This window comes from Mytilus trossulus, chromosome 13 (genome assembly GCF_036588685.1).
Source record: "Mytilus trossulus isolate FHL-02 chromosome 13, PNRI_Mtr1.1.1.hap1, whole genome shotgun sequence".
Classification (NCBI taxonomy): domain Eukaryota; kingdom Metazoa; phylum Mollusca; class Bivalvia; order Mytilida; family Mytilidae; genus Mytilus; species Mytilus trossulus.
In genome coordinates, this window is record NC_086385.1 from 38,460,676 (window position 1) to 38,478,683 (window position 18,008).

The 18,008-nt window shown below is 30.7% G+C and overlaps 1 protein-coding gene across 1 annotated transcript in view; it reads right to left on the reverse strand.

The window, feature by feature from the left end:
• LOC134695204 (inversin-like) overlaps positions 1–18,008 on the reverse strand; it is an 80,850-nt gene that overhangs the window by 23,221 nt on the left and 39,621 nt on the right. Inside the window, exon 19 of the mRNA XM_063556420.1 lies at positions 8,456–8,602. Within this exon, the coding sequence (XP_063412490.1) occupies positions 8,456–8,602 (147 nt within the window). The remainder of the gene's footprint in view (positions 1–8,455; positions 8,603–18,008) is intronic.

Sequence of the window (18,008 nt, forward strand, 5' to 3'; positions counted from 1 at the left end):
TGTGGATTCATAAGTGTTCCTAAAGTATATCAGTTTTCATGAATTTGGTAAGTACACAGGTTAACCATGAATTTAAATGTTCAATGAAGTTTAAATTTTCTATGACTTGTATGAAGAATTGTCAAAATTACCAAATCATCTTTCTAAAATACAATCAAATGAAAACCACCAAAATTGGTATGAATGAAAATCCCAAGAAAGTATGCCATTACAACTTGAAATACACAAAATAAGTATAAATATATAGGAAGATGTGGTATGAGTGCAAATGAGACAACTCTCCATCCAAGTTTAATTTGTAACAATTTATAAAAGTAAACCATTATAGGTCAAAGTACTGCCTAAAACATGGGGCCTTGGCTCACACTGAAAACAGCAAGCTATAAAGGGCCCCAAAATTACTAGTGTAAAATCATTGAACAGGAAAACATTTCTAATCTATATAAAAATAAGACTACCATGCTAAATTAACTATGGTTATTTGGTCCAAAGGCCCATAGGGATAACTTATCACAACTTGTCGTAAAAAGGCTTATAGCTACATAAAACCCTGATTTACCCCATTAAATTTGCTTTTAAAAATAATTTTATTCAAAAACCAACAGATATAAATTGTGCATGATAAACGCAGCTGAACCTACTAAGAATTTTCAGAACTTGAATAAATATATAAAGACACTTACTTTTAAAGTATAATATATGTTTCCGAGATAAAGGTGTCAGTATCAATTTACAACCATGTTATATAACATTGAGTTGATCCAAATTTCAACCGATTTGTACAGAATTTATATAAAACTTTCACTATTCTTTAAAATGAAGGATTTCTCTATGTTATATACACCTGGTTTAAATCAAAACTTCCAATATATATAAGATTTAAATTGACAATTTCAGCCTAGACCTGAGATTAAAAAGATATTTATCTCTGAAGTATATTTTGTTCAAATAATAAATAATTCTTTATTATAATCCGTTATAATATTACTAATGAAAGGAAAACACTAGAAACTAGTGTTCAAGGTATTTTGTTAAAATATGTGTACGTAGATTTTGATTTAATCGGGCAAAAATACAAAGCAGTTATTTCATCAAAGTTTAAACTTAAAAGAATGGCCCATTTGATATTAAAGAACAAGTTTCTATACAGCTTAACCATGTTAACCTTGTAAAGTTGTCATAGTGAATAACTATTTGGTTTTGATTTTTGAAAGTTTTTTTGGTCTAAACATCATGAACATTAATCTTTCTACAACACATACATATATGTAGACCATAAAATTTTGTAGTTCAGTATATCACAATTCATTTAAAAGAGAAGGGACCAATATCGAAAGGAGAATTCGAATCAAAGAGAGAAAGATGAAATCATTGCAAAATGTGAAAAATTGTGAAAAGACAAAATAGACATATGACATTACAAGAATGTGTCCATATATATGCTTAAATATGCATTAACAAACTGCAGTAAAACTCTAAGGTGCTTATCATATTCTTGCAATTGTCAAAAAATATAATTATATACATAAATATCTAGTAATTGGTTGCTGTGTGTACATGGGAGAAAAATACCCTTATATCTAATCAGTTGGGGCTGCATATCATTTTTATGCAACTAAAAACACCATATCTGTTTAAAGGGGAATAATCCTTACAGAAATTGATTGTCTCCCATATTACTTTCTATTCCATGTGCATGCAATAACTGTTCAGTGTTCTATTGTCATGTATTTCATTTTATTATTTCATTGTTATAACAAATCATTGTAATCATTGTATGAAATTTAAAACCCGCAAGGGTCCATAATTGGATTAATAAAGTATTCTTATTCTTATTCTTATAGTACATGGATGCCCAACTTGCACTATTGTTTTTTAGTGGACTGTGAAATTGCCATTATTGGGGTAAAAAATCTAATTTGGCATTACAATTAAAAAGATCATAATCATAGCATTGGAACATGTGTACTAAGATTCAAGTTGAAGTGACTTCAACTTCATCAGAAACTACCTTGATACAATTATTAACATAAAAATATAACCATAATATATTATACGAAAATCAGAAATCAGATGTGGTAAATGCCAATGAGACAAATCTCCAGCCAAGTGACAATGTGTAAAAAGTAAAAAATTAAAGGTAAATAATACTTTGCAACCTTTGGCAATAAGACAAAATCTATTGTCCTTGCAAGTACATTGTTTCATTAATCCACAAAAAGAAATGTATCCACAAATGGTGGAGGGCGTATGACATTTGCGCCGATTTTGAAAATTTTCATTCTTTCATTTGCGCCAATTTTTTATTTGCTCCTAATAAGATTTACAGGTAAATTAATACTTGTACATGTACTGTACTATACCATTGGTAAAATTTGGTTCAAAATGTTTTTTTTATTTATGTTTAAGATAATTTTGAGTCATATTTTTCTGCAACTTCATTGTAACATGATGGGCATATTGCACACTGAAACGAGCCGAGGAGACAATTCTTTAATCATCAAGGGCCATACATATCGGAAGGTCAGTGTCCTGAAATATAACAACATATCTTACTAATGTACCATAAAACTGTGTAAAGCCATGGATTTTATTGTCAAAACACAGATCGAGCATAAATATGTGGCAGATGTCCGAAAGACAGAGGCTAAAGAACTACGGTTACGGTATGGGAAAATGTCTGGAGATGTACATGTAGGCCTTTCTCCACCTCCCAGTGGTGAGTAGGGGACAACAGTTATATACATGTTATGAATTTGACAATTCATAAATTTGTACAAGTGGCTAATGGAAGAGGTCTATAATGTTAAATGAAAAATAACATGACTTCAAGGATGGAGAGTTATCTCATTGTCACTCATATCACATCTTCTTATATCTATTCACCTGTAATTTACCTGTAAAAAAATCGGCGCAAATGAAAGAAAATATTGGCGCAAATGAAAGAAAAAATCGCGCAAATGAAGTGTAGATCAGCGCAAATGCAAAACGCCGATGGTGGACTCTCAAATTTATCTTAAAACAACATCAGTTTAAATCAAAAGAGAGAAACTTGGGAAAACAAATATCAATTATCTACCAAAAAAGAAGCATGGTTTATGAGTCCTATATTTTAACAAATTCAACCTAATTATTGTTGAATTATCTCCCTTAGTACATATTTTTGACAATGTCAAAGAATAAAAGTTTTAAACTAAAAGAATTAACAGTGGGTAGATAAGATTACCAGTCTGGTAAAGGTTATTTGCAAAGTAAAAATTGTTTTAAATTTTTCAATTCTAGGCCTTTTATAGGTATGGGTGTGTAGACTACAGTTTCCGATAATTGCTTTCATCCACTTCATTTGAACTTTGGAGAACTGTTGCCTCTTTGGCATTCATACTGCATCTTCTTATTCTTATATCTGGACCTTTTTTTATGGTTATCTTAAAATGATTACTCAAGCTCATGTAACATTGTCATACATGTGTATGTTATTAAGTAAATCCATCCCCCACCCCTCCTCTCCTGCACAGTGACACAATTAAGACAAAAATCTATAGTTTGCACTCTCTTTTCCTTACAGTTATATAAAATAATGGTCCAGGAAAAATGTCTTTTGAGAGATGATGGGAAAAGTTTATACAGTCATAATAATAAATATTTTACCATTGAAAAAACAGTATTTGATTTAGTTTTTGAATTATCTCCCTTAGAGCACAAAGAATAAAAGTAATTGAAAAAAAAAGCTATCTAATAAAAGAATAGGTCATATATGATTTATAATCAATTTTAAGATGATTCTTAATTATTACAGAAAGCATTGACTCTTTTTAAAATAGTCTATTGTTGAAGGCCGTACTTTAACCTATAATGGTTTAATTTTTAAATTGTTATTTGGATGGAGAGTTGTCTCATTGGCACTCACACCACATCTTCCTATATCTATATAAAGTAAACTTATAAACACTGCACCTGTCAACATTATTTTAGATTGTAGTAATGTGTACACAAGGCAAGCAAACAGGAACAAAAAGAGAATTATCCAGATTTATCAGTGTATGTTCACTTGTTTTTGTTAATACGTCTATGCCATTTCAATTAATATCCTATAATTTGCCTTAAGCTTTCTATATTCTAGGTTAGGATGAAAATATGTACCTTTTAATACATTCAAAACTGCTGCAGCCTGCATTTGTGTGCACCTGTCCAAAGTCAGGAACCTGAAGTTTAGTGGCTGTCGTTTGTTCATGTGGTTCAGAAGAATTTCTCGTTTCTTATTTTTAATATAGATTAAAATGTTGGTTTTCCTGTTAAAATGGTTTGACACATGTATATTTTCAGGACCCTTTATAGCTTGCTGTTTGGTGTGAGCCAAGACTCTGTGTTGAAGACCAAACTTTGACCTATAATGGATTACTTTTACACATTGTGATTTGGATGAAGAGTGGTCTCATTGGCACCCAAACCACATCTTCTTATATCTACTAATATATAGTCATATGTTACTTGTGATGTCATTTTTATTGCAAAAAAATGTGGAAAGTGACATATTTGATCTTTTACTGGCCTTTTTAATGTTCCTAGTAAAACTTGATATGTGCCCAGCCTTTAACCTAATTCACATGCAAAAAAAACCTTGCAAAAGGCCTTGGATAATATTTGTGGTTACTAATGACAATCTTAAAATAAGGATATTTAGACATTTTTTTGGCAATTTAATGCATTAAATGCAAGATGTTGAAAACCTGTACTTCAATTGAAGCAAACTATTTTACTTAGCCTTAAACATTCAAGGAACATTTGCAGAACATTATTTAATCAATTTATTAAATTTTGGTTTTGTCAAAATCAGGAGGGCGAAAAAGTGTCCTTGACCTAATTATGATATTCTCCTTTAAAATCTTAAGTACTTTTAAAACCTTTAACCTTGTAGTACATTGCATGCCAAACATTTTTAACAATATCATATGTAAGCTGTCTTAAATAAACAAAATATACCAGTATTTGGTTTCGAATTGGGATGTTAACTGATCATTTAATGTAAAAGTTTTAATGTAAAAGTTTTAAGCCAAACACTGAATTAAAAGTTCAATTGTTGGTTAATATATAACATTTATAATATGCATATAATGAATGTTATAAATGGCATTTAAATATTGTTTTATTGAACAAGATATTAAATTTTCATAGCCTATAGTTTGAATCTCACAGGTAATAAAATATGGTTAAATCAAGATCTAATATTTGAAATTGGAAATGAAATTTCATGTGTATTCAAAAAACACATTTAATCTTTTAAAAAATTTGGGCAAAAAAATAAATAAAAAGTCTTTACCACCTAAACAAGTTACAAAATAGAAACCACCTATACTGAAAAGTGCTCATTTTCAGTCAATTTTTCAAATCAACATTTTAAGTCTTTTTTTTTCTTTCAAAAAATTTAAGAAGCTGATCTCCAGCTAAAAACATTTTTGATGTGATTAGTTCTATGAGAAGGCTATTTATTTCAAAATTATATATTACAATTTGTTCACCTTTAAAAGGATATTAAATTTTGGATTACAAGTTAGATAATACTAATATAATACTATAAGGATAGGTGGGAATACCCACTTCAACACAGGTGAGGAGCTGTTCGTGTATTATTTTTTTGTTATCATATTAGTTCATATCAGTGCTAAACTTTCTGCTGTTGTCTGTTCTATGGTTGGGTTGTTGTCTCTTTGGCAAATTCCCATTTTCAATCTCAATTTTATTTCTTATTTTTAGAAATGGAAAAATCCATAGTTTGCTTAAAGGAAAAGCTAATTCAGTTAACATGGTTAAAATTAAATTAGGATAAAACATTGACACAAATATTTAATGCTTTACTCCAATAAAGTAAACTGGATTTTTTTCCCATTATGTAATAAAGTCAGCTTGTTGATTTTTTTCATTATAAACATATGTACTAGGTTTAATGTTGATGTTTTTACACACTTCCTTACACCAAAACATTAACCTGGTAAGGAACAGACCAAGAAACAGACTAACAGACAACAGACCAGTAAACATAATGCCCTTCCACTAGCTATCATAGTTAGAGCAAAGAAGAATTATACAGTTCTTTTTCCATGTAGCAAGTCCCCTGTTCAGAAACTAATTCAACAATTCTTGAGTTTTAAAAGGCTGACTATTTCAAATTAATATATTAAGGTTTGTCCAAGTTAAATATGATATTTAATTTTGGATTACCAGTAAGTAAATACTGATATAATAATATAAGGCCAAGAAGTAGGCACAACCGCTCGAATTCAGAAAATATAGAATCTGTTCAAATATTATTCTTTACTGTTCATAGAGGTTTGGGAAGTTTGGAATACCACAGATTGTTCATTAATTAATTTGTGTATTGTTTGAAAACTGTACTGTTGTTTGTGATTTTATTAATATGAAAAACTAAGCATTAAACTGTGGTCCTTTACCAAACATGTGTTTGTTTTACTAGTACCCAACTGGATTTACTGGTTTCTAGACTGTATTCCGAGCAGAGTAGGTCAGATGCTATTCTGCATCTGTTCTGAATCCGGTCTAGATTCCAACACATTATACTGTCAGTTTAAGGGTTAAGGGGGGAGGGGCCTATTTCTAAATGCTGTAGATTAATAGAATCTAATAACACGAGTGCACAAGCTGGAATGTCTTGCCTAGTAACTGATCATGATAGGCTACACATATCACATAAACTTAACCTGATTAAGATCATTAAAAATAAGGCCATGGACTAATTCAATACACAAATATGTTGACCTGTAGACTTCCCATAGCATCTAAGGTTCAGGCATAATCACAAATCTAAACATTGACCGGTATCATGTTCGTTCGCACCCTACACGTTTGCACCCAAGGTCTGTTTGCACTCTACACATTCGCGCCCAATTTTAATTCAAATTCCAGTTGAATAATTGGAAAATCATGATTGTTGTTATAAATTGTTTTGGTGTAAGTAAAACATTAAGACTTTAAATGAAAAACACAAAAGACAATTGTTTTTTTAAACAGCTTGGTCCCTTAAATTTGATCTGAAACAATAAAATATAGCAATACACTATTATAACCAAAACGTGATAAATTTATTCAACAAAAAAAAAAAAAGTGTCGTCAGAATCTCACTTTATTTTGAAACAAGTCAATGAAACAAAGTTATAGCAATACACTAAACCAAAACATGATTAAGAGTTATTCAACACAAAATAAAACATTGACAGAATTGCACTTTATTTAGAAAGGGTTAAAAAAAAATTAACAATACACTATCCAAAACATGATTAAGATTTATTCAACACATAAAAAAAGTTGTCTCATTTTATTTTGAGACATTGACAACAAATATAAGAATACACTTGCCAAAACAAAGCTAAAGTTATAAAACACAAAACCAATTAAAATTGGCGCGAACATGAAGGGTGGGAACGGACTTTGGGTGCAAACATGTAGGGTGCTAAAGTAAAAGGGGGGGGGAACATGAGTGGGTGCGAATGTGAATGGGCGCTAACGGACCCGGATTCACATTGACCAATGAAGCAAGAAAATGAGGTCAAGGTTATATCCAGGAAAGTTAACCTTCTTAATATGGTATCAGGAAAACAGGCTTTATCGTGTTAATGAAGAACATTTAAGTTAATCAGTAGGTCATGGTCATGTTTAATGAACGTTTGCTAAACATCCAGTGGCAAATATTTCACATATATTCAGCTATTTGTATAGGTGTAACCTCAGGTATCATCGCAGGCTATTTAGAGGCAGGACGCCTTCGTCCTTGAATTTCCAGTATTACTCTTGATATTCTTTCTTAAAATAAACCTGTATTTTTTTTTAATATAAGAGACAAGTTCTGAAAATAATGGTTTTGTCAGTATAATTTTGAAAGACTATAATCCAAATTCCATTTTTTGTCATAAAATTACAACACATACATTTTTTCACATTTATATATATTTATGCATTCACACTCCTGATGTGCCTGTCCTGATTAGGATCCTGCTATTTAGTGGTTTATTTCTGTATGTCATGTTTGTGTTTTGTTTGTTGTTTTGCATTCATAAGTCAGGGTGTTGGTTCTCTCATTTGGATTGTTGTACATTTGGCATGCTAAGGTCATTTATATAGATTGCTATTCGGTAGGGACTTTGACAGTGACAAATAGTAGCAAACATTTATATCATTTGGTCCCTGGTGGACAGTTATCTCATTAGGCGTCATTACAAATATAACAAAAGATATAAATTGATAAAAACTTTTCATCATTTGCAATAATTGTTCTATAATCTCCAACTTTGAAAATTTGTCTGTGTTCAGATATTGTACCTTTAATTTGGAACGACTTCTCTTTGGTTGGTTTGAGAGTCTCTTTGACACATTCCCCATTTCCATTCTCAATTCATTTATTTAATTACAATGTTTGAAATTTGAATTTACAAACTTCTCTACTTACTTTTTCCATGCCTTTTGTATTCTAAATGCAGCTTTCTGTTTGAGACGGAAGTTCTTTTGTCGTTGTCTTTCTATAGATTTGGCATTTTTGACTCCTTCATGTGACCGTAACAATTTTTCTTGCTCAGACACCTCCTTCTCTCTTTTCCTGTAAGTAATACGAGCTTGTTTAGAGGATTGTAATAAACCATGGATTGATGTGGACAAGGTTTGGAAAAAGTGAGGCATTTTTAATCAAATTATCAATAAAAAATATACTCTAAAGTGTAACCCACTGAATGCAGTATGAAATCACAGCTTCATGTGAAAAGTTTTACTTTGATCACTTGTGTTTTTATGTCTTCACATTTGTTATAGAATCTGATGATAATCTTCAATTTGTGGAATGCAAATCAACACTAATTTTTCCAAATAACTACACTAGAGATCAATGAATGATATTTTTTTCACAATTTTACACATTTACTGATTGTCACAAAATATATTGCTTCCATATGCTGCCTGCTGAATTGTGAAGTCACATTTAATTTTGAAATTTGTTCAAAATGTTAGCTAAGCTAAATATAGTTTTCTTTCCCAAAATATTAATATGTCTGTTAATCAATTTAAATACTTTGTATTCCTACGGAGATCAACAGATCAACAGTTTAATAGATATTTTGAAAACAAATCCATAGTTTAAATATAATGTAAATCCAATTAAAATTTTGTTAAATATTCTTAAAATCCACAATCAACATATAAACTTTATAGATGAATATGATAAGGCTAAGTCCACTTCTAACTATTGAAATGGCTAAATTTTAGTTTGTTGTCAGGTAAAAGAAATACGTAACAACGTACTAAAACACTGAATATATGATTAGAAAAAAACAATCGCAACTTTGTTGAAAAATCTGATAAATCATGCAAACTCTCCTGTGTATAAAACTAATAAAATTAAAATTGCATGATTCAGTTTAAAAATTTAAACAAAAAACTTTCTGTTTACAAAATTTTCTCATTGCCCCCAAGCGTGAAATTTGAACATAATATATATTTATTTCCATTTAAAATTACACCCTCAATTTGTTAGCCTAGGCATCTGAATTCTATATCCCAAACAAAGTGTTATATTGTCCCCGTTTGTTTGTTAACCCTCAAACTTCTTATATTGAAGCAGAAAAGCAGAAAATTAAATATAATACATAACAAATAAGAAATAAAAAGACTACATCCAATTTGTTCATATTAAGTGCTAGTTCTATTATCTGTTTTTCAATAGATTTTTAAAGTTCTCCATAAAACCCTGTTGGTATAATTAAACACTGATTAAAAACACGTACTCATAAGAAGTTTACATATATATGACTAAATTGTCTTCATACAAAAATTCAATTGAGAAAGTTTCATTTTTCGGTTAATTACACAGGTTACGAGCTCTCACATTAATTTGTCGTAAACTGAGATTTTTTATTAATTGACAATTTCTTATTCCATTCTATCCATTACAATATGTACTTGTTGAAACTGACACTTGAGTATGAAGTACTAGTATCTACTGATAGGTACGGTACAACCGAACTCAATATCACATACCTTTGTTTTGTATTCTTAAGGCCAAAAAAAACAACCTATGTTTTCTATCTACCTTTTTATCTACCTTCAGACTGTTACTTTCCAGTAGCTATCGGTTAGCAGAAACACAGGTATTTGTGCATTTTCCCAAATTGCAATACATAATACAAAATTATTTCACACTGATGATGGATTACAATCAGGTGTCCAGTGGCAAATATTACATGTATTAATATCAGGACAAGAACATTGTTTATGTTAAGATTCATATGAAACAATGTTATTCTTAATTGCAGATTAACCGCTTAATTACTAATTAATTACTAATTAACCGCTTGTGTCATGGTTTTCATATATTAGTGAGAGCTGTTAATACTGATCCCTGTGTAAAACTTTTTTAATAGATTCCTAATAGTAACTTGATCAGATAAAACCTAATAGGTACAAACTCTACACTCCCAAATAGATTATGATAAGGCAGATTTCACTACTAATAAGTTGTTCACTGTATAAGAACTGCTTAAACTAATTTCTACCCATAGGGCAATGATTTTTCCAGATATGCTCTGAATATATTTAACACAAGGTGTGTTGTTTGACCAAATTAAGTTTCCTATGATGGAAATTAAAATAAGAAATAGTGCCCATTGTTTTCAAAGAGTTGGTCTTATCTATCCACAGCATAGTTTTTAATGATTATCTTGAGCAATGATCATTTACTAGTACAATATGTTATGAAAGTGCAAGGAAAATTTTAACCACAATTATACACCAGATCAAGAAATTAAGCACTGTTGAAAAGAACAAAATTTAAAACCTTTCGTCTTTAAACTATAATACTAATATAGAATTGTGATATAACTACAAGGGTATAATCACCAAGTTCATGCAAGTTTTGTAGATGAATCTGCATGGAATATGGATGCCTAATTTCAAATTCATCCAAAATTTATAAACTATTAAAGATATTATTAGTAATAGGTTTAACCAGATGCTCCGCAGGGCGTAGCTTTATACGACCGCAGAGGTTGAACCCGGAACGGTTGGGGCAAGTATGGACACAACATTCAAGCTGGATTCCGCTCTAAATTTGGATTGTGATTAAATAGTTGACACAGCATATGTTTCTGACACAGAATGAATGTATTCAAATGAACTTAAAATCTTTGTTTTCTCTTAGAGCAATTCACTATGCTGTTGAATATTAATCCTCTCAAAAAAATGTTTAAAGAAATTTTCTTTTTATTTATGAAATTTCAAATGAGAAAAATTGAACCCAATTTTTTAATCACATCCCCCTTTCCCTTATTCCAAAACTAATTTCAATTAAAATATTCTAATGGAGTTTGCAACAATTACTACTCATTTAAATACATCATAAAATTTTAAGATGTAAAAAAAACTGCTTGTTATCACTGAATGGTAAAGATTATTTAAATTTATCAGTTGGTAGTAAAAAGTGAATCTACATTGTATATTGTATATAACAAAGATTTAAGTTGATTCTGGACAAAGAAAGATAACTCCAATTAAAAAAAAATCTTGCAGATATTTCTTGCTTACTATACTGGACAAAGAAAGATAACTCTTAATTAAAAAAAAATTGCTATTTCACAATATTGTGAAATTAGATATTTCTTGCCATTGCACAATACTGTGCAATTGAAAAGACTTGCTATTGCACAATACTTAAAGTCATATGAAACGAGCGAGTGGTGAAAAAAAATGTTTGTCCAATTCTTGAACCAATGCATGAATACATCATAAACTTAGTCCTCTGTGCATGATTTTATCATTATTTTCGCAAATATATCATATAATCGTCAATTTTTTTTTCTCTCTGTTTGTTATGATTTAACAAATATGGCTGCTCATTAAATGCCGTGTTTTGAAGCCGAGTTTTACCGATTGTCACCTTATAGTAAATAAATCACAAAAAGCATGGGTCTTGAGCACGTGTTTAACATGTATAATCAGATATTTGTTTATTTCAATGACAGATCCATGCGTATTGTGGTCACCGGATTTTTACGAGGAGGGTTACGCTCGGGTCACTATGCATACGAAAAATATGTCGGCGAATTGCTTGCTGGAAGCAAGCAATTAAAAATAAGTAAACTTCTTCTAAATGTGGAAAAATTAAAGAATTTTCCTCAGAAAAAAGTATATGTACTTAAGTTGTATAATGAAAACTATCCATTTAGTTATAAAAAACATATGCATATTTTTTTTTAATTTGAGGTTTCTTATGACTTTAATATAATAATTTTAGATCCTGATTTGGACCAACTTGAAAACTGGGCCCATAATCAAAAATCTAAGTACATGTTTAGATTCAGCATATCAAAGAGGCCCAAGAATTTAATTTTTGTTAAAATCAAACTTAGTTTAATTTTGGACCCTTTGCACTTTAATTTAGACCAATTTTAAAACTGGACCAAATATTAAGAATCTACATACACAGTTAGATTTGGCATATCAAAGAACCCCAATTATTCAATTTTTGATGAAATCAAACAATGTTTAATTTTGGACCTCGATTTGGGCCAACTTGAAAACTGGGCCAATAATCAAAAATCTAAGTACATTTTTAGATTCAGCATATCAAAGAACCCCAAGGTTTCAATTTTTGTTAAAATCAAACTAAGTTTAATTTTGGACCCTTTGGACCTTAATGACAAATGAATGAAGACCAATTTGAAAACGGGACCAAAAATTAAGAATCTACATACACAGTTAGATTTGGCATATTAAAGAACCCCAATTATTCAATTTTGATGAAATCAAACAAAGTTTAATTTTGGACCCTTTGGGCCCCTTTTTCCTTAACTGTTGGGACCAAAACTCCCAAAATTAATACCAATCTTCCTTTTATAGTCATAAACCTTGTGTTTAAATTTCATAGATTTCTATTTACTTATTCTAACGCTATGGTGCGAAAACCAAGAAAAATGCTTATTTGGGTCCCTTTTTGGCCCCTAATTCCTAAACTGTTGGGACCGAAACTCCCAAAATCAATACCAAACTTCCTTTTGTGGTCATAAACATTGTGTTTAAATTTCATTGATTTCTATTTACTTTAACTAAAGTTATTGTGCGAAAACCAAGAATAATGCTTATTTGGGCCCTTTTTTGGCCCCTAATTCCTAAACTGTTGAAACCAAAACTCCCAAAATCAATCCCAACCTTTCTTTTGTGGTCATAAACCTTGTGTCAAAATTTCATAGATTTCTATTAACTTAAACTAAAGTTATAGTGCGAAAACCAAGAAAATGCTTATTTGGGCCCTTTTTGGCCCCTTATTCCTAAAATGTTGGGACCAAAACTCCCAAAATCAATACCAGCCTTCCTTTTATGGTCATAAACCTTGTGTTAAAATTTCATAGATTTCTATTCACTTTTACTAAAGTTAGAGTGCGAAAACTAAAAGTATTCGGACGACGACGACGACGACGACGACGACGCCAACGTGATAGCAATATACGACGAAATTTTTTTCAAAATTTGCGGTCGTATAAAAACAAAACTGGTTTAATAGCAAAGTTTTAATATATAAAATTTTAGGTACAGGTAATTATGGATGCATGCCACTGAAATTCAAATATTTCATAATTTTTATAAAATTTTCATAAATTTCATCAAACTGTAAATGTGAACTCTGAACTTTTGCCACAGCAATTTCAATATGAATTTATACTTGTATCTCTGACAAACATATTACTAATGGTCTCTGATCTTCCGTAACAAAAGCTGAATCAATTTTAACTTCATAACAGATTGCATTTTTTATGCCAAATATGCTCTTTTTATAGATATAAGAAGATGTGGTACGTCAGTGACAACGAGACAACTCTCCATCCAAGTCACAAAATGTAAAAGAAAAACCATTATATTCAAAGTATATTCAAAGTACAGTTTTCAACAGTTTTCAACACAGAGCCTTGGCTCACAACAAACAGCAAGATAAAAAGGGCCCAAAGAATGACTAGTGTAAAACCATTCAAACAGGAAAACCAACGATCTAATCTATATAAAAACCAAGAAACAAGAAACACTTATGAACCACATCAACAAAAGACAACTACTTATATATTAGAAGTAACACATATCATGTACCTGAGCGACTTATTCTAATCCTATAGATAGCAAAGAGTTCATATTCAAGAAGAAGGATTATAATATATGTTTTCTTATGGATTATGCCCGTCATAAAAGAGATAAATGAAATGAAAATCAATATATAATTTAGTAAAATCTTCAATTTATGATTATAAATGGACTTTTGTGGTCGGTACCAATTTCTCCCACGTCATACCAGATATATACAGGTATGGGAAAAGAACAATTATGTATTTTATTTTAAAAACATGGTCAGAATTAAAAGCATGACCAAGGATAAAACGTTTGTTATTTAAGAGAACAAAAAATGGTTAGTTTACCCTACAACTGCAATAACTTATTAAATATTTATTCAATGCAAACAATATGAGACAGGATATCCCCCCTTTTTTTAAAGAACAATATAACCCCATGATTCCAAAAAAAAAAAAAAAACTTATAAAAGTTGAAAGGATGGATATAAACAATTAAAAAGTTTCATGAAAACTGCTTGAAGCATTTTTGAGTTATTGTCTGAAAAATGGAAAATGCCCCTTTTTAATGAATTCAACCCCATAACTCAGAAACTTAACTCCAAAATTTATAAAACAAGAATGTGTCCATACATAGTACACGAATGCCCCACTCGCACTATCATTTTCTATGTTCAGTGGACCATGAAATTGGGATGAAAAGTCTTATTTGGCATTAAAATTAGAAAGATCATATCATAGGGATAAGGGAACATGTGTGATAAGTTTCAAGTTGTTTGTTCTTTAATTTCATCAAAAACTACCTTGAACAAAAACTTTAACCTGAAACGGGACAGACGGTACAACGAACTGACGAATGAACAAACAGACACAGATCCACAGACCAGAAAACATAATGCACCTCTACTATCATAGCTGGGCCATAAAAACTAGAGAGGACATCACATCAATAGATTTAAACATTTCACCAAAGTTTCATGTAAATTGGTTAAAGCGTTAATGAGATATTGTCTGACATGTTGAAGTGGACAGACACCAATATACCATTTATATTATAAATACGCCAAATATCCAAGTAAATGCAAGTTTTCCTCGATTCAATAAATCGACCAAAATTGTTACCCTTGAAAATAAATAAATAAATAGTAATGTCCCATATGGCTTGTAGGCCTTAAACAGAATTTCATTACCTGTATTCTTGTTTTTGAGAGAATTTCTCCACAGCATTAACTTTTGCCAAACTTTTTCTCCATTTAGCTGAAGTTGATGGGTATTCCGGAGACGGTACTCCTTTAATTGATGGAAATGTAGTCTTTGATGGCATAGAAAGTGCATTAATTGTTTGTATTTTCCCTGTTGCAATCCTGAATCGATCACTCCCCCTTTTGAATAATTCTCCCATGATTCACTTTCAAAACAATCTAATGTGTTTCAGAAAAACTTGAAACTTTATTTAACCAGCATAACAATTCAAAATAAAAAAGTTGGTCATATCAATCATTTTATAAACTAGAGTCAGCCCTAGCAAAGTCAATGATAAGCAATACAAATTCTGCAATCTATTTTCCTCCTTTTTTTCAAATAAAATAAAATTTTATGAATTTCCTTAAAGATGACTGCCACTGCACTTTAAGCGATATATTCCAATTCCTAAAACCCTCTACAACACAAGTTCCTATTAGCTGCTGACTGTAGAATTTAAAATTTCATTTTTTTTAATCTCTAATCATATATAAAAGTGTTTTAGGAACTTTTTTTTAACAAATCACTTCCTTTGCATCAGAATATAAGATGAATACAAATTTATACTAAGTTGGAAAAATAAACAGCAACCACAGTTCAGAGTATCCAATTATAACGAAAAATAAACCGCTTAAAAAAGAGTAACACTAATATCTACGGAACATTCCTTCAAGGAAATTTAAAACTTATCATTCAAAGAACATCCATTTCATTTATTCTCTAAAAAATTACTAAACAATGGCTCCAAGATATTTTTCCATCAATGAAAATTTCAATCTATATCCAAACAATGCATTTATTCCCAATACTAACATTCCACTATCACTTAATGAATTAAACGTTTTAAAGATTTTCAATATTAATTTCCCCTTACCAACGGATATGAACACAGGACTGGAGGGGTTTAAAGCGATTTTAAGTTTTAATTCTTCTATTGTTTGTATTAAGAAGAAAACTGTGAAAGATTTCTGATTTAAAATCATTTTATATAACCCTGGATTAGTTTTTCGATTTTGTTGTTTCAAGTGGCACTTTACTTGAAAAAATAATTAAGTACACATACATATAAAAAGTAAGGAGATGTGTCAATGAGACAACTACATCCGCCAAAGTTCAATTGAAGTGGATCTCATGAATATTTTCCCATACATAAAAGGTGCATTCTGATTCAAGCAGACCCAAAGGAGACATAAATGTAGTTTAACAGAGAACTGCTATGCCATACATATGTTTTTGCTCATTGTTAAAGGCCATACAATGACCCATTGTTACTAACCTTTAATTTCATGTGATCTCTGATTGAAAGTTGTCTGGCAATCATACAACATCTTCTTACTCTTTAAATTGATGCAAAACAACAGTTTGATTGAATTTGGACACATGTTCATATCTGTACATAAATATATAAAAAGAAGAAGTGGCATGATTCCCAATCAGACAAATCTCAACAAGAGACCAAATGACACAAAATTTAACAACAATAGGTCCCAGCCGTACAGCTTGAGCATATAGCTAACACTGCATAGCCGGCTATTAAAGGGCCGAAATGACAAATGTAAAACAATTCAAAACAGAAAACTAACAGCCTAATTAGGTACAAAATAATGAAAGAAAAACAAGTATGCAACACACAACAAACAACCATTGAATTACAGTGTCCTGACTACAGACAGGCACATACAGAATGTCCTAGCTAGGGTTAAACTAGTTTAATTATTTCAACCGTCCCCCTATTTTTTGTTTTAGTTTGATAATTACACAGTAACAAACTAATCCTGTGGGTACAATTCTAATTCACAGGGTCCACAGAAGATACTTATTGAATGTATGCCCATTTACATGTATTGATTCAAATTATGGTTTTTATGTGTACATCAAAACTTGTCAGTCTTATTTCCTCATATGCTTAAATCTCTAACCAGTCAAGTCACATTGCAAAGACTCTTAAAATTTATCAATTTACTGCTCCTCCAGCTGTGCTTGTGGTCTAGCAAATTGAATGAAAATATAACTAGAGGCTCTTTAAAGAGCCGGTGTCGCTCACCTTGGTCTATGTGCATATTAAACAAAAGACACAGATGGATTAATGACAAAATTGTGTTTTGGTGATGTTGATGTGTTTGTAGGTCTTACTTTACTGAATAATCTTGCTACTTGTTTATAATTATCTCTATCTATAATGAACCTGACCCTTTAGTTACAGAGGAAAATATTTTGTTAAAATTTACAAAAATTTACCAAATTTATTAAAATTGTTAAATATTGCTTAAAGGGCAATAACTCCTGAAGGGGTCAACTGACCATTTCGGTCATGTTGACTTATTTGTATATCTTACTTTGCTGAACATTATTGTTGTTTACAGTTTATCTCTATTTAAAATAATATTCAAGATAACCAAAAACAGCAAAATTTCCTTTAAAATTACCAATTCAAGGACAGCAACCCAACAACTGGTTGTATGATTCATCTAAAAATTTCAGGGCAGATAGAACTTGACTTGATAAATAATTTAACCCCATGTCAGATTTGCTCTAAATGCTTCGGTTTCAGAGTTATAAGCCAAAATCTACATTTTACCCCTATGTTCTATTTTTAGCCATGGCGGCCATCTTGGTTGGTTGGCCGGGTCATCGGACACATTTTTAAAACTAGATACCCCAATG